The sequence below is a fragment of the Chiloscyllium plagiosum genome, unplaced genomic scaffold, assembly GCF_037043375.1.
Source record: "Chiloscyllium plagiosum isolate Xiang-an unplaced genomic scaffold, Cpla_swu_hap1 HiC_scaffold_7, whole genome shotgun sequence".
In the NCBI taxonomy this organism is placed as follows: Eukaryota; Metazoa; Chordata; class Chondrichthyes; order Orectolobiformes; family Hemiscylliidae; genus Chiloscyllium; species Chiloscyllium plagiosum.
The window spans coordinates 1,013,332-1,035,469 of record NW_028270145.1 but is presented as its reverse complement, the minus strand read 5'-3'; the positions used below and the strand labels follow the sequence as shown (position 1 = coordinate 1,035,469).

The following is a 22,138-nucleotide window of genomic DNA, read 5'->3' as shown; positions in this document are numbered from 1 at the left end:
TGTTTTTGTCAGTTGAACTGAAGGAATTATGGTGGGTAGAAAGTTATACATATTTACACGAAAGAAAACGTGCAAGTTTCTGACAGATAGTGGGATGTATAGAAAATTCATACAGAAATTTCACTTGCCATTTTACTGGTAGCATCACTGACTTATGTATGTACTATGGAGGAACCTCGATTATCTGGCATTCGATTATCCGAATATCGGATTATTCGGCAAGATTGCAGGTCCCGATGCTCGGCTAAACTCTGTTATCCGGCATTTGATTAACCGAACAAAATACTCCCTCCCCATGTCCTTCAGATAATCGAGGTTCCTCTGTATTCTCTATTGGTTATTGTTGCTTGATACTTAAAAACTCATTACGGTGACTAGGCTTTCTGACAGACTGGGTGACAATTTGCAAGATGATTTCTTATTTTCATCAATTATAAACCCAATAAGATGAAAGGAGATGTTTATTTGGACATTAGTGATGTAAATAATGCCCTTTGTCTATTGCTATCCTTCTGGAAATTACCTGTGGTCCAGGTTTACCTTCAGGACCAGGACTGCCTGGGTTTCCTGTAAGTCCCTAAAAACACAGAAAAGGAATTCAAAATCAAGTGAATAAAATTGTCTCTAAAATTAATTTTGCCAGCATTTTTTCCTTATTATGTCTTTATTAACATTCTGCTTCTTACCCTTTGACCAGGGATGCCAGCATCTCCAGGACGACCTGATTCACCATTAGCACCTCTAGGCCCAATGGGACCTGGTGGACCAGTTTCTCCTGCTAGACCCTAGCAGCAAAAAGTTAGTGCAGAATTAAATACTCAGAATCATTTATCCAAATGACAATGAGGAAAAGAAATTAAAGCTGAATTTAGGTATATTAAAATCTTCTGACCTGTTCTCCTGGTGGGCCACTTGTACCTGGGACACCTCTCATGCCTTGAGGTCCCTAGAAGCAGGACAGAAAGTCAGGTTTCTAATATTATTAATATATATACGCCACTGATTTATCTTATATGTAGTCATTAATGTTGCTGAGCCACAGTGATCCACAAAACAGATAATTAACTGCAAGTAATTAATTCTACTGCCATTAAGATTTGGGATGGTACTGTGATGAAGCTGCTCCTTGAACAAGATTATATTGTCTTTGGTTTATTTTTCAAAGTGGTCATAATAGACACAGACTCCCATAAGTCTAAGTTGAAGGTTTTCAGGTTCAGTTTAATTATAGCTAACAGATACAGTCTGAGGCAACAGCCTTTCACGTTTTTGAAGAAAAAGCACTGTACAATGAAAGGGCAGTTCTCCCAGCTCAGCTTTTCTCGGGTTTCGTCTGGTGTTTAGCGGGAGTGTTGTAAAAGCTGCTGGACTCAAAGAAGCAGGTCCCTGCTGATCCTTCTCTCTCTCTCTGACATCTCTCCTTTAAGAACCTGTCTTTGATTTTACCTTTGGTGCAAAGGGGTGTTTACAGGGACTTTTGCAAGTATTAGGAACAGCATCATTAAGCTGGGATCATCTGTTGAGTTTTCGGATAGGTTATGTTATACGGTATTCTGTTCTCTTCTGCTTGCGTTTCATTCGGTAATCTTGTAAATAAATTCTGTTTTGTTTAAAACTAAATGGTTTGTCCAACTGCATCACTCCTGGAATATCCACACTACACCTGCTTAAAAGGACTACTTTGGGCTACTTTCTTGAAATGTTTTGAAGGGGTCTGGCTTGGTCCAAAACAGGTACAAAGTATCGAGTGTGATATATAACAATTGTATCCTTCTTAAAAAGTGGCTCCAGTTGTGAAAGCATATTTTTAAAATAAGGTAAGATCTTAATAAGTTGAACATATGTATGGAAAATTGGTAAACTGGTGGACTGAGAGTATTACAAACAGAAATAGATTTAAGAAGAGATCCAAAAAGGAGCATTAAAAGAATTGCATAAGATATCAGAGTTGTTGTTAACATTTAAAATAAATTATGAATATATCAAATGTGGGGAAATTATTAGAATCTACCATTGGAAACAGAGTTATTAAACAATTGGGAAAAGTATAAACTAATCTAAAGGAAGGAAGCTAGCCTGAATTGAATGGACGGTAGGTGATGACATTTTGTTGAGGCCACTAGGATAGGTTAACATTTGTTGTGGTGCATGTGAATGTTTCAGGTACACTCAGGAAATCCCTTTCAGTGGATGGAGAGGAGGGTCACTGTGTTTTACCAGGGTTTAGAGAGTTATTTTGTGAGGATATATTAGATTAAAGTGAACAAAAGCACAAAGTTCTGGTGAAACTCAGCAGGTCTGGCAGCATCTGTGGGGAGAAAGCAGAGTTAACATTTTGAGTCTGGTGAGCCTTCGCCAATTCTGATCTGCCAGGCTCAGACCATAGAACAGCAGACCTGCTGAGTTTTGCCAGCAATTTCTGTTATTGTTTCAGATCTCCAGCATCTGCTGTAATTTGTTTAATTTTAGATTGTGACTCGTATTACCTTAAATTTAGAAAGCTCAAGGATGATCTGATTTGGATCTTCAGAAAATAAGTAAGGATTTGAAGGGGTAGATATAAGGGAAGCAATTGACTAGTGGTACTATTGCTAGACTATTAATCCCCATACTCAGTTAATGTTCTGGGGATCTGGGTAAAATTCCCACTATACCAGATGACAGTATTTGATTGCTATAAAGAATGTGGAATTAAGGCTCTAATTGTGACCATGAAACAATTGTCAACAGTCGGAAAAACCCAACGAGTTCACTAATGTCCTTTAGGGACAGAAATCTGCCATCCTTATCTGGTCTGACCGATATGTGACTCCAGACCCACAGCAGTGTGGTTGACTCTTGACTGCCCTCTGGGAAATTAGGGATTGGCAGTAAATGCTGACCTAGCCAGCGATGCCCTCATCTCGTGAGTGAATTAAAACAGACACAGCAATTATTTTCTCAGGTGGAGGAATTCAGACAAGACACCCTAACATGACTGGAACTAGATTATTTAGAAGTGAAATCTGGAAGGAGTTTTTCTCACATGAAATAGTTGAAATCTTAGAATTCTCTCCCAAAGTCTTTGTAAATTGAAATTTCCAAGACAGAGATTGCTATATTTTTGTCTGACAAGAGTATCAACATGATACGAAGAAAAGATGGTTGAATGTAGGTAGTGAACCAGGGCCGTAGCCTGTCCAATACCATTCTTTATTTTCTGCTCCAACACACAGTGCGGTTACTTTGTGCACTTTATACAGACTAAAAGAGTTTGTGTAGAAATCCAAAAGAACTGTGGATGTTAGAAATCAAAAACAAAACAGAAATTGCTGAAAAAAACCTCAGCATCTCTGGCAGCATCTGTGGCAGAAATCACAGTTAATGTTTCAAATGTAGTGACCCTTCTTCAGAATGCTCCCTGGACTCGAAATGTTAACTCTGTTTTCTTTCCACAGATGCTGCCACACCTGCTGAGTTTTTCCAGCAATTTCTGTCTCATTTGTTGCTTAGAAATCTGCAGGTTATTAAAATGTGAGGAAACCTAAGCTCTCAATTTTGATGCATTTATGGTCAAACACTCCACAGTTCACAGGACGTAAACTGAGGAGAATCAGTTAAGTCAAACTTAAAGATTTGATATCGGGATGTAATTTCTCTAGATTTGAATCACTGTGAAGTGATGATGTTGGGAAATACATTGAAACTTTGTTTTGTGAAGTGTTTTAAGATTTTTCCAACCGTGCTCTATATCTAGCTAGTTCAGCATGTTTTATTTTTGACTTTCTCTTCTGTGTAATAAACTTTTTTTGTCAGAAACACAAATGTACCAATCTTAAATATTAAATTAATCATTCATTCATCATTGCTTGTTGCTGATGGAAGGCAATTCCAAATTTTTATCACCTATTACATGTAGAAATATTTCTTAAATTGGACTCCCAAACATCCAGCTCTAAGTTTTAGGTTGTGCCTTCTAGTATTAGAATTTCTTAACAAAACAGCTGTTTTGTTAACATCTTAAATTATGATAATTCAGCCTATAGCCTTCTATATTCTTGGGAATACAAACATCATTGGTGTATTGTTCCCATTACCTTTTACAAATACACAGCAGTTAGGCATATGAACTTATGGACATTAGTGTTCATATAGAAAGCTCTAATTTTAATTAATGCTGTGTAGTGGCCCATACTTAGTACCAACTGTTACATATTTACCATAGAAAATAAGTGTATGACATTGATTTTATCTTACTCTCTCGCCAGGAGGGCCTATTGCACCAGTTGACCCAGGTTCACCAGGGAGACCTCTTTTACCTTCTTCACCAGCAGGACCAGGGGCACCTGGACTTCCTGGTGTTCCCTAGCAAGAAGAAAAATGCACATGGCTTAACATGTGAAATATAGCAAAATATTATAATCTTTTGTTGAATAATCGAGATTGAACAACATGCATTTTGCTTAGTTTTTCACAATTGTAAAAAGAGAAATTGGATCTTCTTTCTTTGTAATGTACCTCTTCCTAGTAGTTGTTAGATAGTAAGCATGACAGCTTATCACCTTGTCTTTCCATAATTCCCCCAAACAAAAGTAAACATAGATCACTGGATCTGAAGAGGCTCATCAGTGTTCTTTGTTAATATGACTATTTTCTGTTATTACTACAAAAAAAATTAGACTCATAAAAAGGCATACTTAAAACATAAAAACATTTAATGTCTATTTAGATTTGTCAACTAATTCCATTATTCTGATAAGGTTTTCATAAACTGCAATACCTAAAACTATTATTGAAATGGCTCAGTAAAAGTTGTCCCAATTCACAAGTTTAGTTATTCAGTTTATTTCCTTAGTCCAGACAGAAAGGTACAAAATAAAGTGACTTACAGATTCCCCCTGCGGACCAGGGTCTCCTTTTGCTCCCAGTTTCCCAGATTCACCCTAAGAAAGTGAAGAGTTTCCAATTAGAAAACAAAATTGATAATGATAGGCAATCATTTTTAAAACAAGTTGTGTGAAATTATATTCTGAATCAGGAATTATTTGGGTATTTTGAAAGGAAATAACATATTTATTGGTAACCTCTACAGAATGTCGTCTGGAAAAATTAAAAGTCTACACTTCAATAAGAATCGATGAGGAACACCGAATGTTTTTTTCCCCATTAAAGCACACTGAACTGCATTAGAAATTTAAACTCCCGTGTTTTAAAATGATGCAAGGTAGTTACAAGTACACTCAGACTGAGCTTGAGTATTTTGTATATTTGACCAATTAATATTTCTCAAAGCACTTTCTAAACAAACAGAGTCTCATGTCTAAACATTATTAGCAATGGATAACTTTGTCAATATACAGAACTATCATAACCACACGAGCTATGACTCTGTGTGCTGCTGATGTGGCATTACAGCTGCAATGTCATGATACCTATGAATACCTACTGTCCTGGCAGCAATCATAATGCTTTCAACCTGTGTCAGCAACATCATAGGCACCATGTCAAAACAGATAAGGTGTTGCTCAGCAACTATTCAATGTAGAACACTGTACAAAGAGGCTGAAAACTCTGTAACCGTAACATACATGACTATACATGACTGTACAATATAACAAGCACCATCAAGCAGACCAATGGCATCCTGAAACATGATTCCACTGCCTTAACCTGTTGGAAGAAGCTCTCCGATACTCATTGGATCAAGTGATCCAAAGTTGGTAGCCTGTGGCCATTCTGAAGGTGGAGTCATTGCTACCTGAGATTCAGTGATCAATTTAGGAGGAGAGGGCAGAGAATGAATGGACAAGGAAGCTGGTATATCTACAGTCCAAACATGTTACATGTGAGCAAATCATCAGAATCCAGTTCCATGAGCTCAAAACTTTGTTCATCAACATTTCCAAACATACCATTCCTTCATTACAACTATTAAAGCTTCTTGCGGCCACAGTTCAGACATAAACTAAAATACAAAACAACCCTTTCATAATTTCAATCAATATATCATTTCAGTTGCAAGACATTGCATTTTTTTGTGTCTTCTGATCCTGCTCCACAGCTACCTGATGAAGCAGGAAAGCTAGTAATTCCAAATAAACCTGTTGGACTAAACATGGTTAACTTTTGTACACCCCAGTCCAATACAAGCTCTTCCAATCATAATTTTATCCAGCAGCACCTTTTCAATAATATGTACTAAACTCAATTAATCAACCTGTACCTCAATCAAGGGTGGTTTTTATCCAGCTAAATACTTGCTCTACTCTGTTTCTGCAACACATTGGCTCAAGGCTCTGACTGTCAATGGGAGAGGTTTCAAGTGGCTTTGCAGAAAGCCTTCAGGCTGTTCCAAGCCTTTGCTGGCTTCAGACTGTATTATCTCAGCAAGAGCAGACAGTCTGAACTGTCTGTCTAAACTGTAACTGCAACACGTCTGGTACAGCCCATCAAAGTTGCAAGAGTGATGTAAGTCTGCAGAGTGAACAGACTAGATTATCAATCGATGTCTAATATTGATTATGGTGCTTGACCTAGCATTACTCCAGTTTAAATGGTCTTTCATAAATCCAGACTGTTGAACTTGAAGGATTTTGCACTCGTATGAGTTAAGCAAATTATCGTGGAACATCCAAAGTTTTTCGATATTCATTTGTTATTAAAGTGTTGGTGAAGGTTTTGTGCAATGTGATGCATTGGGAGATCTCATGAAGTGTTTAGAGTCAGAAGAGAGTGGTGTAGGAGCTTTGTGTGAAATTAAGGGTGCTTGAATCTTTCCCAGCAGAAAATCTGCCATCAGTCAAGAGGTCTACTGTTGGCGTCAATCTTGGGTGGTAGGTTTGTCCACAAGGCACACGTACCACATGGAGACCTTAAAAGGTGAACTCATTAAAGGCAAAGTATACATATAAAAGTCCCTTCTTTTCCAAAATAAAGTTTTAACTATATCCAATAACAAGTGAGTTAAATGGGTCTCAATAATACAGAGGGAATTTCTGATACTTCTGGATCTCCTGATGGTAACTTTGTCTGGAGGTGCTGTTTGTTGCCCATAGTCATCAATGATGTTATCTGCTGTTCCTGTTTGTGTTGTCAAGTTGCTCTTTCATGGACTGTAGCTGCTGCTTCAGCACGTTTATCCTGTTGCATAATAGTTAACATTCGTTTCAGATTCGGCATTAACTGAATCATTCCTTAAAGCTGTTTCAAGTGGGTCAAATCTTCTTGGTACTTACTGTTCAGTCCCTTGAGAACTTCTAGTTAATTGTAAAGCTTGTAGCTTTATGCTCTGGATTCTTCCAATATCAAAAGTTTAGCCTCTTATGGGTCAAGTATACTTTTCTCCTTTACAACCTGTTCAGATAACCGCCCAACCTCTTCCGAATTTTTGTTTGCCTTCTTCAAAGCCTAGACACATTCACTTCCTGCTTCTGTGGTTGTATGGTTTTATATATATATCCTGCTTTGGTTTCTTCACTGGAGCATCATTGCTAGAAGTTTTTTTTTCTCTGAAAGGATTGTTTCAGGAGTGATTTTTAGCTCCTTGTTTGTGATGTGCATCTCCACTTGTTTTGCAGGACAGTCATTTTCTCCGATGTTGCTTGGAGCTCAAGATGATATTTCTATATCTGCTCCTGCTCAGCATGATTTATTTTAAATGCAAGTTGCTTCAGATCTTTCTGAAAATCAGGAATCTTCTCATTAGACTGATGATACAGAGTTTGTTGTTCAGTCTGCCTCCTTTTTCATACAGATGATTTGGAGTTGGGGACCACATGTAGTGTGTCAAAGTTTGTAGATAACACTAAGATGAGTGGGGCAGAGCAGAGTGTGCAGGGGACTGTGAAACTTTGCAGAGGAACTTAGATACTTTGAGTGAGTGGGCAAAGGTCTGGCAGATAGAATACAACGTTAATAAATGTGAAGTCATCCATTTTGGTAGGAGTAACAGTAAAAAGGATTATTACTTAAATCTGCTGGGCAGAGGGACCTGGGTGTCCTTGTGTGTGAATCACAGAAGATTGCTCTGCAGGTGCAAGTAATTCAGAAGGCAAATGGAATTTTGTCCTTCATTGCTAAAGGGATTGAGTTTAAAAGCAGGGACGTTATATTGCAACTGTACAAGGTGCTGGTGAGGCTACACCTGGAGTACTGCATGCAGTTTTGGTCTCCTTACTTGAAAAAGGATGTACTGGCACTGGAGGGGGTGCAGAGGAGGTTTACTAGGTTGATTCTGGAGTTGAAGGGATTGGTTTACGAGAAAAGACTGAGTAGATTGGGATTATATTCATTGGAATTTGGAAAGAATGGAGGAGGGATCTTATAAACATAGAAAAGCATGAGGAGAATAGATGATAGAAGTAGAGAGGATGGTAGGTAAAACTAGGATAAGAGGGCATAGCCTCAAGATTAGATGGAGCAGATTAGGACTGAATAGAGAAGGAGATTACGCCACAGTTTGAAGAGGGTGAAGACATGACTGCCAAACTGATTCAGTTGCTGTGTGCATGATATGGGAGGTCAGGGACACTGATGGTGTCTCTGGCTCCTATAGCTGTGGAAAGTGTGTACACATTCAGCTTCTGAAGGAGCATATTACAGCACAGAAGAAAGAACTAGATGACCTCAGGCTCATCTGAGAGAACGAGAATTTTCTGGACAGGACCTTCAGCGAGGTCATTACACCGAGCATACCAGAAGAGAGAAGAAGGGAGTTAACGATGAGGAAGGAAGAGATGATTCAAGTACAAGCGACCCCAGGGGAAGTACCTCTCGTGAACTGGTTGACTCTCTTGGAATCTGTTGAGACAGACGACACTGCCAGTCCGATTGGACAGGTCTGCCAATCGAAAATTGGCGTGGATGCAGAGCCAAGCAGTCAGATATCACGCAGAGCCATGGTAATAACGGACTCCATAGTGAGAGGGACTGAAAGGGGTTCTGCGGGATTTAGTATATTGCCTTCCTGGTGCCAGGATCCAGGACGTCATTGAGAGTGTGCAGGGAATCCTCAAGGTCGAAGGTGAAGAGCCAGAGGTGATAGTGCATGTAGGCACAAATGATGTCGGGAAGAAGAGGAGGGACATTCTACGGCGGGACTTCAGAGAACTCGGAAGAAGCCTGAAAAGAAGGACTTCCAGGGTGGTTATCTCCAGTTTGCTTCCAGTTTCTCAGGCTGGAGAGAGCAGGAACAGGGAGATAATGGACTTGAATGTGTGGCTGAGGAACTGGTGCAGGAAGCAAGGATTTAAATTCTTGGATCACTGGGGTATGTTTTGCAGTAAGGATAAATTATACAAGATGAACGGCTTGCACCTTAATAGGTGGGAAATGGGCATTCTGGCAGGCAGGTTTGCCACTGCAACACATGCTTGTTTAAACTAAGTAGTGGGGTGGAGGGGACAGACTGGAAATTCAAGAATAAGTTAAAGGGAATGTGAGAATAAGAGAAGTTAAGAAAGACAACAGAATCAACAGAGCAAAAAACTCAAGAAGGGATCATACAGTGTGGTCAAGTGAAATAGGGATTGATAGGAAGGGTGAGGGGAGTAACAAATTAAAAATATTATATATGAATGCACGAAGCATAAGAAATAAAGTGGATGAGCTTGAGGCTCAGTTGGAAATTAGCAGTTACGATGTTGTGGGGATAACAGACGTGGCTTCAAGTGGACAGGGCCTGGGAAATTAATATTCAAGGCTATATGTGGTATCGAAAGGACAGACTGATGGGGAGAGGGGGGTGGGGTGGCCCTGTTGGTGAGGAATGATATTCAGTCCCTTGCGAGGGGAACATAGAATCAGGCGATGTAGAGTCAGTATGGATATAGCTGAGAAATTCTAAGGGTAGAAAGACCCTAATGGGAGTTATCTACAGGCCACCAAACGGTAGTCTGGATGTATGGTGTAAGTTGAACAAGGAGTTGAAATTGACCTGTTGCAAAGGTATTACTACAGTTGTTATGGGGGGTTTCAACATGAAGGTAGACTGGGAGAATCAGGATGGTACTGGACCCCAAGAAAGGGAGTTTGTGGAGTGCCTCTGACATGGATTCTTAGAACAGCTTGTACTGGAGCCTACCAGGGAGAAGGCAATTCTGGATCTAGTGTTGTGCAACAAACCGGATTTGACCAGGGACCTCAAAGTAAAGGAGCCATTAGGAGGTAGAGACCATAATATGATGAGTTTTAATCTGCAATGTGAGAGGGAGAAGGGAAAATCAGAAGTGTCAGTATTGCAGTTGAACAAAGGGAACTATGGAGCTATGAAGGAGGAGCTGGCCAAAGTTCAATGGTTCAACACCCTAGCAGGGATGGCAGTGGAACAACAATAGCAGGTATTTCTGGGTATAATGCAGAAGGTGCAGGATCAGTTCAATCCAAAGAGGAAGAACGATCCTAAGGGGAGGCAGAGGTGGTCGTGGCTGATGAGGGAAATTAAGGACTGTATAAAGATAAAAGAGAAGTATAACATAACAAAGATGAACGGGAAGCCAGAGGACTGGGAAACTTTTAAACAGCAACAGAGGATAACTAAAAAGGCAATACACGGAGAGAAAAAAAGAGGTACGAGGGCAAACTGGCCAAAAATATAAAGGAGGATAGTAAAAACGTTTTTAGGTATGCAAAAAGAAAAAAAAGGTTAAGTCTAAAATTGGGTCCTTGAGGACAGAAACGGGTAAATTTATTATGGGGAACAAGGAAATGGCAGAAGAGATGAATAGGTACTTTGGATCTGTCTTCACTGGGGAAGACACAAGCAATCTCCCAGATGTAATAGTGGCTGAAGGACCTAGGGTAAGGGATGAACTGAAGGGAAGTTATATTAAGCAGGAAATGGTGTTGGATAGACGGTTAGGTCTGAACGCTGATAAGTCCCCGAACATGATGGTCTGCATCCCAGGGTACTTAAAGAGGTGGCTCTAGAAATCGTGGACATATTGGTAATCATTTTCCAATGTTCCATAGATTCAGGGTCAGTTCCTGCAGAATGGAGGGTGGCTAATGTTGTCCCACTTTTCAAGAAAGGAGGGAGAGAGAAAACAGGGGATTATAGACTGCCTGACGTCAGTGGTGAGAAAGATGCTGAAGTCAATTATAAAAGATAACATTATAACTCATTTGGATAGCTGGAACAGGATAGGTCAGAGTCAGCATGGATTTATGAAGGGGAAATCATGCTCGACTAATCTTCGGGAATTTCTTGAGGATGTAACTATGAAGATGGACAAGGCAGAGCTAACGGATGTAGTGTACCTGGACTTTCACAAAGCCTTTGATAAAGTCCCACATAGGAGATTAGTGAACAAAATTAGAACACATGGTATTGGGGGCAAAATACTGATTTGGATTGAAAATTGGCTAGCTGATAGGAAGCAAAGAGTAGTGATAAACAGGTCCCTTTCGGAATGGCAGATACCACAAGGTTCAGTGCTGGGACCTCAGCTGTTTACAATATACATTAATGATATAGATGAAGGCATTAAAAATAATATCAGCAAATTTGCTGATGACACAAAGCTGGGTGGCAGGGATGAAATGTGAGGAGGAAGTTATGAGAAGACAGTGTGACTTGGACAGGCTAGGTGAATGGACAAATACATGGCAGATACAGTTTAATATGGATAAATGTATGGTTATCCACTTTGGTGGCAAGAACAAGAAGACAGATTACTATCTAAATGGAGTCAAGTTAGGTAAAGGGGAAGTACAACGTGATCTAGGTGTTCTTGTACATCAGTCAATGAAAGCAGGTACAGCAGGCAGTGAAGAAAGCTAATAGCATGCTGGCCTTCATAACAAGAGGAATTGAGTACTGGAGCAAAGAGGTCCTTCTGCAGCTATACAGGGCCCTGGTGAGAACGCACCTGGAGTATTGTATGCAGTTTTGGTCTCCAAATTTGAAGGAAGACATTCTGGCTATTGAGGGAGTGCAGCGTAGGTTCACGAGGTCAATTCCCGGAATGGCGTGGCTATTATACGTTGAAAGATTGGAGCGACTGGGCTTGTATACACTTGAGTATAGAAGAATGAAAGGGGATCTGATTGAGACATATAAGATTATTAAAGGGTTGGACACTCTGAAGGCAGGAAGCATGGTTCCACTAATGGGTGAGTCCAGAACCAGAGGACACAGTTTAAAAATAAGGGGTAGGCCAATTAGAACAGAGTTGAGGAGAAACTTTTTCATCCAGCGAGTGGTGGATATGTGAAATGCTGTGCCCCAGAAGGCAGTGGAGGCCAAGTCTCTGGATACTTTCAAGAAAGAGATGGATAGAGTTCTTAAAGAAAGTGGAATCAAGGGTTATGGGGATAAGACAGGAACAGAATACTGATTGTGGATGATCAGCCATGATCATAATGAATGGTGGTGCTGGCTCGAAGGGCCGAATGGCCTACTCCTGCACCTATTGTCTATTGTCTGACTTCTTCACCCAGAGGATTGTAAAGCTGTGGAATTCCTTGCCAAGTGAAGTAATTGACACAACTTCAGTAAATGTTTTTAAAGCTAAAATAGATTTTTCTTAAATGAATTAAGGGATATGGGGAGAGGGAAGGTAAGTGGATCTGAGCCCACTAAAAGATCAACCATGATCTTAGTGAATGGCGGAGCTGGCTTAAAGGGCCAGGTGGCCTACTCCTGCTCCTAGTCCTTAGCTATGTTCTTATGTTATCTTCACAAAAAGATTTGTCATGTATCAATTGAAGTCAATAAAGAATAGTAACCAGTTTTCTGACAAAATTTGAATTTTCACATGTTTTGGCAGTTTGATGACATTGATGTTTTGTATGAGATTAATGTTGTGAATCATGCTTCCTGACACTTCAAGTACAATAGGCCGCATCAGATTGGTCATTTCCAATGTAAATTACCAGGCCATTTTCATGATAATTGCCTGATTATCAATCAATTCCTCAAGGTTTGATCAAATCCATGTGTTAGTTTATTTAAAACTGAAAAGCACATAAGACATGAAATGTTACAGCAAGCCAATTGATTTCTATATCTACACATTCTGAAAACCCATTGCAACTAATTGTCAGGCAGGCTCACAGCATTCTATTCAGAAGCACATGGAGTCCTTAAATGTAAATGGTCTTAGAGCAAGGCGCACACACACAAAAAAAAATCAAAGATAAAATTGACACTGTGATGAAATGATGTTCATTCTAATTGAACAAATTGGCATCTAAGCTTAATGCTATGACAAAATTGAAAATCTGAAATTCCAGATATTTGACACAATGCTAAAGCCATTCCTCTCGGCAAAAACAAGTCGAAAGCTTGGACTTATGACCCTACATGTTTCAGAAGAGGTTTATTGTTTTGCATTCATTGGCAGCTAAACAAACACACTGCAATGGTAATGATCCTAATTCAGGACCACAAAGGAAACATTGTCAGGCACAGATTTCTTTTATTAGTTCATGGGATGTGTGTGTCATTGACCATGCCCATGTCTAACTGCTCTGGAGAATGTGGTAGTGAGCTGACATTCTTGGATCATAGAGATGTCCATTGTTATTCAACTTCATAGTGAATTGATATAGAGCGGCTTGCCAGGCCATTTCAGAGGGCAGTAAAAAGTCAATCACATTGTTGAGGGTCTGAAGTCACTGGATGGCAGATTTCCTTGACTAAAGCACATCAGTGTACCAAATCCATTTTTATGACAATTTACATGATTACACTGTCATAATTATGGTTGCTTTTAATTCTAGGCTTTAATGAAATAAATTTTCAAGATCTGTGTACTTCATGGTGGGATTCAAATTCATTTCCATGCACATCAGCCTAGTCCAGTGATTTACTACTGTGCCACTGCCTCCCTTTATAACACAGCTAAATGAAAAAGTGTTGAAAGCATAAATCAGCAGCATCGGCTGAGGAGATATTGAAACAAAACCAGAGAGCACATCAATCTAACCAGCAGATGTTGGAGGAAACGTTGACAACCCACATGTGTACCATAGCAAGACACAAATATACTAAGGATGTCATGTATGAAAATAAACGGACAAAAGTGGGACTCAATGGAATAATGGATGATGGATGATGGATGTTAATGGATGAGCTTGGGTAATGATGATAGTGCATGCAATTTTGGTTTTTGTTGTTTGTGATGAAAAAGTGAGTGTTCAGATGTAAATAACATGTACAAAAGACCTTCCAAACTTGTCATACTCATGTGACTTCAGATATGGGGCGCATCATTGCAGGCAAGCATCACATAGCTCGTTCAATAAGGACATTCTACACAAGGTGTTGTCCTGTGAACTCAGGACAATCTCAATCCTAAATATCAAAGTCTCATTCTGAGACTTTGACTCCTAATTCTAGATTCCTTGTCAGGAGAAAAATCTCTTAACTCTTCCAAGAATTTTACATGATTCAATAAGATCATCATTCATTCTTTCAAACTCCAACGAACATATTTCCAATTTTCTCAATTTCTCCTGTCCCAGGAATCAATCCAATCAGCATGCATTGCAATCTCCCCTAGGCTATTATACCTTCGCTTAGGAAAGAAAACCAAATGTGTGCATGTTTGTGTGGTTTTCCCAAAGTTCTGGTTAACGGAGTAAGACTTCTTCAATTTCCTTTGCAACAAGGGCTTATAGGCCCTTTGATTTCCCAATTGCTTTCTTTACCGGCATGGCAACTCCCGGTGATTCTTACAAGGACACACAGATCTCTCTGAATACTTTGGCATTTCCTGCTCTGTCACCATTCAAACAGCTTCTGCTTTCCTGTACAGCTCCAAAATGGATAATTTCACACAGTGGATCCTTCACCAATATTCTTCATCTTACCCAAAGTCACCTTGCATTATTCACAATCTTAACTTCTCATCGAGTCTTGCATAATTTTAAATAATTGATGTAGATTACAAATCTGTCCTGGACCCCCATGTGGATGCAATGGTCAAGGGGGCATGTCCTCACTAACATTTACAGATGCACCACAGAAAGCATTCGATCCAGATACATAACAACCTGGTATGCCCAGGGCCATAACAAACTACAAAAAGTCCAGACCATCATCAAAGCCATGAACTCCATTTTCACTTCTCATTGCTGTGGAAAGGCTGCTGACATCATCAAAGATCCCTCCCACCCCAATAATGCTCTTTTCCAACCTGTCCAATCAGGCAGAAGGTACAGAAGCTTGGACACGCAGACTAACAGGTTCAAGAATAGCTTCTTCCCTGCTGTTATTAGACTGAGGGAGTGGACCTCTCTAACTTTAAATAATGCTGATCTTGCTAATGTTGGTCTTTCCATGTGCATCTCCCGTGCAGCCATAACCTTGTGTGTCTCACTCTGTCTAAGCTCCCTATGATCTGTATGTCCTTGTTTACTATGATCTGCCTGTACCGCTCACAAAACAAAGCTTTTCACTTAGGTACATGTGACTACAATAAATCAGATCAAATAAAATCAAACAGCTGAAGCCTAAGCATTGATCCTTCTTGTGCCCCACTGATTACAGCTTGCCAATTCAAAGATGAACCCACGAAGGGCTTTTGCCCAAAACGTCGATTCTTCTTCCTCTCAAATTGTTGTCTGACCTGCTGTGCTTTTCCAGCAGCACACTCTCAACTCTGATCTCCAGCACCTGCAGTCCTCACTTACTCCACTTAGTCCTGTCTATTTTTTGTTTTGTCGAACAATCATTCCTCAATTCACGATATTATATTTGTTGAGTCTTTATTTTAAAAATATGAACTTTTATGATGAGCATGAAATTTCCCTTGTGCACTGAAATAACAAATGCATTGCAAACACTTACTGGTAGACCTTTGGAACCTGGAACTCCATTAGTACCTGCTGGCCCTGGGCTACCAATTGGACCTGGTCCACCAGGGCTGCCAGGTTGACCGGGAGGACCCTGGAATGGAAAGAAAATGGTGTGAATGCTGTATCTGTTTGGGAATCTATGCTGCTCATACTTTTCAATCCTTCATGTAAAATCACACAAGAATTAAAAAACTGAACTATTAAATTGAAAATTAATAAATCCATTGCATGCTTCTACAAGGCCTTGGAGATATTTCTTTTGTTTCAATAAAGGCAGTTACAATACAATCATTACCCAGTCTGTTCTACCATGGAAACAAATAATGCTCAATCAAGGCAAATGGCCTGGCCTTTGTCAACTTATATTTAGGCCCATAAGACCATAAGATATAGGGGGAAAATTTGGCCATTCAGCCTATCGAGTCTGCTGTCCCATTTGATCATGGCTAATAGGTTTCTCAACTCCCATTCTTCTATGTTCTCCCTGTTACCCTTGATCTCCTTGCTAATCATGAAGTTATCTATCTCTGTTTTAAATACATAAAATTACTTGGCCTTCACAAACTTCCACAGCAATGTGTTCCACAGATTCACCACGCTCTAGCTGAAGCAATTCCTCATCTTGTTTTTAAAGATTGTCTCTTCAATCTGAGATTGCATCCTCAGGTCCTAGTCTCCCCTACGAGTGGAAGCATCTTAAAACCATAAGACCATAAGACATAGGATCAGAAATCAGACCATTCAGCCCATCAAGTCTGCTCTGCCATTCAACCATGGCTGATAAGCTTCTCAATCCCATTCTCCCGCTTTATCCCCGTAATCCTTGATCTACTTACTAATCAAGAACCTATCTATCTCGGTCTTAAATATTCTCAATGACCTGGCCTCCACAGCCTTCTGTGGCAGTGAGTTCTAAAGATTCACCGCTCCCTGGCTGAAGATGTTTCTCCTTATCTTTGTTCCAAAAGATCTTCATTTTACTCTAAGGCTGTGTCCTCGGGTCTTAATCTCTCCTACCAATGGAAACATCTTCCCAACATCCACTCCGTTTAGGCCATTCAGTATTCTGCAAGTTTCAATTATATCCTCCATCATCCTTCTAATCTCCATTGAGTATAGACCCATAGCTCTCAAACGTTCCTCATATGTTAAGTTTTTCATTCCTGGGACCATTCTCGTGAACTCTTCTAAACATGCTGCAGGGCCACTACATCCTTCCTGAGATATGGGGCCCAAAACTGTGCTCAATACTCCAAATGTGGTCTGACCAGAAACGTATAGAGCCTCAAAAGTACGTCCTTGTTTTTATATTCAAGTCCTCGCAAAATAAATACCAACATTGCATTTGCTTTCCTAATTACTGACTCAACCTGAAATTTTACCTGAAGAGAATCCTGGACTAGAACTCCCAAGTCTCTTTGCTCTTCAGACTTCTGAATTCTCTCTTAGAAAATAGTCCAAGCCTCGATTCTTTCTACCAAAGTGCATTACCACACAGTTTACTACATTGTCCTTCATCTGCTACTTCTTTGCCCACTCTCCTAACCTGTACAAGTCTTTCTGCAGCCTCCCTGTCTCCTCAATGCTACCTGCCCCTCTATCTATCTTTGTGTCATCTGCAAATTAGCCAGAATGTCCTCAGTTCCTTCATCTAGATCATTAATGTATAAAGTGAAAAGTTGTGGTCCCAACACTGAGCCTTGTGGAACACCACTTGTCACTGGCTGCCATCCTGAGAAGGATCCTTTTATCCTCATGCTCTGCTTTCTGCTAGATAGCCGGGCTTCTATCCATGTTATAACCTTGCCTCTAACACCATGGACCCTTATCTTACTCAGCAGCCTCATGTGCTGCACCTTGTCAAAGGCCTTCTTAAAATCCAGGGAGATAACATCCATTGGTTCTCTCTGGTCTAACCTACTCATTATGTCTCAAAGAATTCTAGAAGATTTGTCAGGCATGACATCCCCTTGATGAAACCATGCTGACTTTTCCTTATTCTACCATTCGCTTCCAAGTATTCAGAAATCTTACCCTTCACAATGGTCTCCAAAATCTTACCCAAGACTGAGTTTAAACTAATGTTCTGTTTTTTGCCTTACGCCCTTTTTAAACAGAGGAGTCATGTTAATGTTTTTCCAGTGGTCTGGGACCCTCCCTGATTCTAGCAGGGATTCTAGCATCTTCTCCATGTCCACTCTGTCCAGGCCTCTTTGTGTTCTTTAAATAGACCACCTCATCTGTCTAAACTCCATTCAGTACAGAACAAGAATCCTCAACCACTCCTTGTACAACAAACCCTTCATCCCCAGGATCATTCTTGTAAACCTCATCTGTACCCCCTCCTGGGCCAATGCATCCTTCCTTAGATTGAGGGCCCAAAACTGCTCACTATTCCAAACGTGGCCTGACCAGAGGCTTCTATAACTTCAGCAGTACACCCCTGCTCTTTATTCTAGTCCTCTTGAAATGAATACCAACATTGCATTTGCCTTCCTAACTGCCAAATGAAACTGCTTGGGTACCTTAAGATAATCCTGAACTAAGACCCCCAAATCCCTTTGTGCTTCAAATTTCTGAAACCTTCCCCATTTAGAAAATAATCTACACCTCTCGCAAAGTAGATAGTAGGCCAAAGCTGGAAATGTGTTGCTGGAAAAGCGCAGCAGGTCAGGCAGCATCCAGGGAACAGGAGAATCGACGTTTCGGGCATTAGCCCTTCTTCAGGAACCAAAACGTCGATTCTCCTGTTCCCTGGATGCTGCCTGACCTGCTGCGCTTTTCCAGCAACACATTTCCAGCTCTGATCTCCAGCATCTGCAGACCTCACTTTCTCCTCAAAGATAGTAGGCCAAACCCAATAAGAAGAAACAATATTTATTGAAACCTTCACTCTTTAATTAACACTTTACTTTTGTTCTAACTGACCAGTAAACCTCGAGCACCAGGCGATCCATCTTTTCCAGGTTTCCCCTGAAATATAAACAAAGATCAGGCCGTCAGGAAACATTTTCTGAGTTTTCTATCATTCATCAATCGGTCACTGTAAAGCAGGCATAAAAGGTTGAAGTTGATCACTGTTTACATACCGGTGGGCCTGAAATTCCAGCACGGCCCTGCAAACCTGGTTCACCCCTTAACCCTGGAGTCCCATCAGAACCACGAGAACCTTTCTCACCAGCTTCACCCTGCAAGATACATCATTAGAAGAGAAAAATAAAAGAACGCTTTGAAAACAGTGCGACCTCCTGGAAAATTCAGCTGAATCAAAAACTCAAGGTGACAAGATAGGGACTAACATTTGCACTTTAGCTGCAACACTGTATATTTTATGGCTGAAATTTATCATTCTTCCTGTTGGATTGGAACAGAAAGCATCAGAGTTTGCTCCCCTGTTGTGACTGGTACAAAACAAGTGCAACTGCAAAGACACCAAAGCACGGAGTCTCTGCCAGTTCCGAGAGTCTCAAGCACGCTTTGGAATTCCTATCCACACCTTACTTGCAGCCATTGTATTAGTAGGAGCGTACTACAAAAGCATTAGCTAGCTCTACTCCTGCTAAGTTGTGATACACCACTATAAGTTTTCGATGCCAGCATAACTAAAGCAGAAGCGAGGTCAAATGCCAGCACTCCTGTTGCGAGCAATACTTATTTAGTCAGCCTGCAAAGTCCCAGGAACATCCTGAAAGCCCCGTAATTATGAGTAGAAACCAATTTCACCAGATCCTGCACTGGTTTTCGTGCCATTTTTAGGTATCAATCGGACAATGGAAGGAGGTCATTCGTGACCATACTCCATCACAATGAGAGAATGACAGGTAAGAAAGTTCTCCTGCTGGATCATATGGATATTGAATCAACATGTAACAGTGCATCTATCTCCTTAATTTAAAACAACAACAAACTGCCGGATGCTGTAAATCAGAAACATAGCAGAACCTCCTGGCAAAACCCAGCAGGACTGGCAGCATCTGAGAAGCGAAAGCACAATTAATGTCTTAGGTTCAGTAACCTTTCTTCTGTTATCTCTTAAATTTGATAACATTGATTATATAAACAAGTGCATTTGGATCTCAATCATTAACGCGAAAGGGATCAGTGTTCCATTCCACAAATATCAACTGAGATACGTTCCGTTAAAATAGGGGACCACCAATTCATCGAGTGCACCTTCCTAATGCAGACCAATTGAAATAAATTGCACATTTTCTACAACACCACGTTTAGTTTGAAATTGAAAGCATATTATCTATTTCTAACTAAAGTCCACCACTCCAAACAACTGATCACCTTCTCGGAGAAGTAACACTTACTTCTGTAGGTGTTTGGCAGTTCAGGACAGGTACAGTAGCAAATTGTGAAAGGGAACAACAATTTATACTGCATGACAAAGAGCGTACTGACTGGGTGACAAGCGGGTTCTGATTAGATAAGACATTGTCATTGGTAATACACCAAGGAATAGGAATCACAAATGAAAGCAAAATACTGTGTATACTGGAAAGTTGAAATAAAAGCAGAATTGCTCTCAGCACATCTGGCAACAGCCTTGGAGACAGAGCCCAAATTAATGTATCAAGTTCATTAGAACAATTTTTCAGAATTGGTTTGGAATTTAAGATTAATAACACGATACAATACAGTACAGGAGCATGCCCTTTAGCTCACCAAGTCTGCACGGATTCTTTATCCTATTTACACACGCTACTTATTGTCCATGTATGGTTTCTATCCCTCTGTTCATGTCCTGTTCATGTGTCTATTGAGATAAACCTTATACATTGCTAACATGTCTGCTTCTACCACCTCCACCGGCAATACGTTCCAGGCATCCACCACTCCTCTGGGTGAAAGAGTTTCCCTGCATTTCTCCCGTAAACTTTCCCCTTCTCACCTTGAATCTGTGCCCTCTTGTAGTTGACTTTTCCATCTGAGATAAAAAGCCTCCCACTAACCACCCTGGCTATGCTTCTCATAATTTTCTGACCTTGTTAGGTCGTCCCTTAGTCTTCATCTGCCATTTCTCTGTCCAAATCTGCAATCTATCCAAACCCTACTGTATCGTTTGTCAATCATCCTCATTATCTGCAACTCTGCTAATTTTAGTATCATCCACAAACTTATTAATCAGAGCACCTACATTTTTATATATATATTACAAACAACAAAGATTCTATGACTGATCTCTGTGGAACATCACTAGCTATTGGTCTCCATTCCAAAAAGCAGCCTTCTACCGTTACTCTCTGTCATCTATGACCAAGTCAGCTCTGTATCCATCTCGCCAGTATACCCCTGATCCATTGAGACTCCACCTTTCATACCTGCCTGCCATGAGGTACTTTTTCAAATGCCTTACTAAAGTCCAAGTAAATAATATCCACTGCACTTCCCTCATCAATCATTCTTGTCACCTCCTCAAAAAACTCAATCAAGTTGGGGAGACATGATCTTCCCTGCACAAACCCATGCTGGCTATCATTAACAAGTCCATTTGCTTCCAAATGTGAATAAGTCCTGTCTCTCTGTATCTTCTCCAACAGCCTCCCCACCATTGATGTCAGGCTCACTGGCCGGTAATTACCTGGATTGTCTCTATCTTCTTTCTAAAACAAGGGAACAACATTGGCCATTCTTCAATCTTCTGGAACCTCATCTGAGGCCAAAGAGGATGCAAAAATATCTTTTAAGGCCCCAGCTCTTTCCTCCCTTGTTTCCCATCTTGCTCTGGGGCCTTGTCTAATTTAATACAAGAGAGCAGACACTTCATCTTTCATAATATTAACATGCTCAAGGACATTCACACACCTTCCCTAACCTCAACATTCCTCTACTTAGTGAATAATGATGTAAAATACACATTAAGGATCTCACCCATTTCCTTTGGCTCCACAGATAACCTCCCTCCTTCATCCTCGAGTGGGCTTAGTCTTTTCCTGGCTACCGTATTGCTCCTAATATATGTATAACATGCCTTGGGATTCTCCTTAACCCTGTTGGCTAAGGACATTTCATGGCCCCTTTTGGCCCTCTTAACCCCCCCCATATGAGCTCCTTCCTACTTTCGCTATATTCTTCGAGGACCTTATCTGTTCCCTAGACCATAGGTATGCTTTGTTTATTTTTGACTAAGCTGATTTCCCCTGTCTTCCAAGGTTCCTGAATCCTGCCATTCCTGTCCTTCAGTTTCGGAGGAACATGCCAGTCCTGCATTCTAATTGACTGCCCTTTAAAAGACTCCTTCAAACAGTTGCTCCCAAAGCACATTCTCCAATTTTTGCCTAATTGAGTTATAGTTTGCCAAATTTCAGTTCTAGCTGGTCTTCCCCCAATTTAACACCTTCATTCGAGATCC

The 22,138-nt window shown here is 40.4% G+C and overlaps 1 protein-coding gene across 1 annotated transcript in view; it reads right to left on the bottom strand.

Moving 5' to 3' along the window:
* LOC122556849 (uncharacterized) overlaps positions 1 to 22,138 on the bottom strand; it is a 184,233-nt gene that overhangs the window by 64,696 nt on the left and 97,399 nt on the right. The window contains exons 16-23 of the mRNA XM_043704102.2: positions 18,870 to 18,968; positions 18,709 to 18,753; positions 15,773 to 15,871; positions 4,869 to 4,922; positions 4,237 to 4,344; positions 893 to 946; positions 687 to 785; positions 524 to 577 (exon numbers count right to left, since the gene is read on the bottom strand). Of these exons, the coding sequence (XP_043560037.2) occupies positions 524 to 577; positions 687 to 785; positions 893 to 946; positions 4,237 to 4,344; positions 4,869 to 4,922; positions 15,773 to 15,871; positions 18,709 to 18,753; positions 18,870 to 18,968 (612 nt within the window). The remainder of the gene's footprint in view (positions 1 to 523; positions 578 to 686; positions 786 to 892; positions 947 to 4,236; positions 4,345 to 4,868; positions 4,923 to 15,772; positions 15,872 to 18,708; positions 18,754 to 18,869; positions 18,969 to 22,138) is intronic.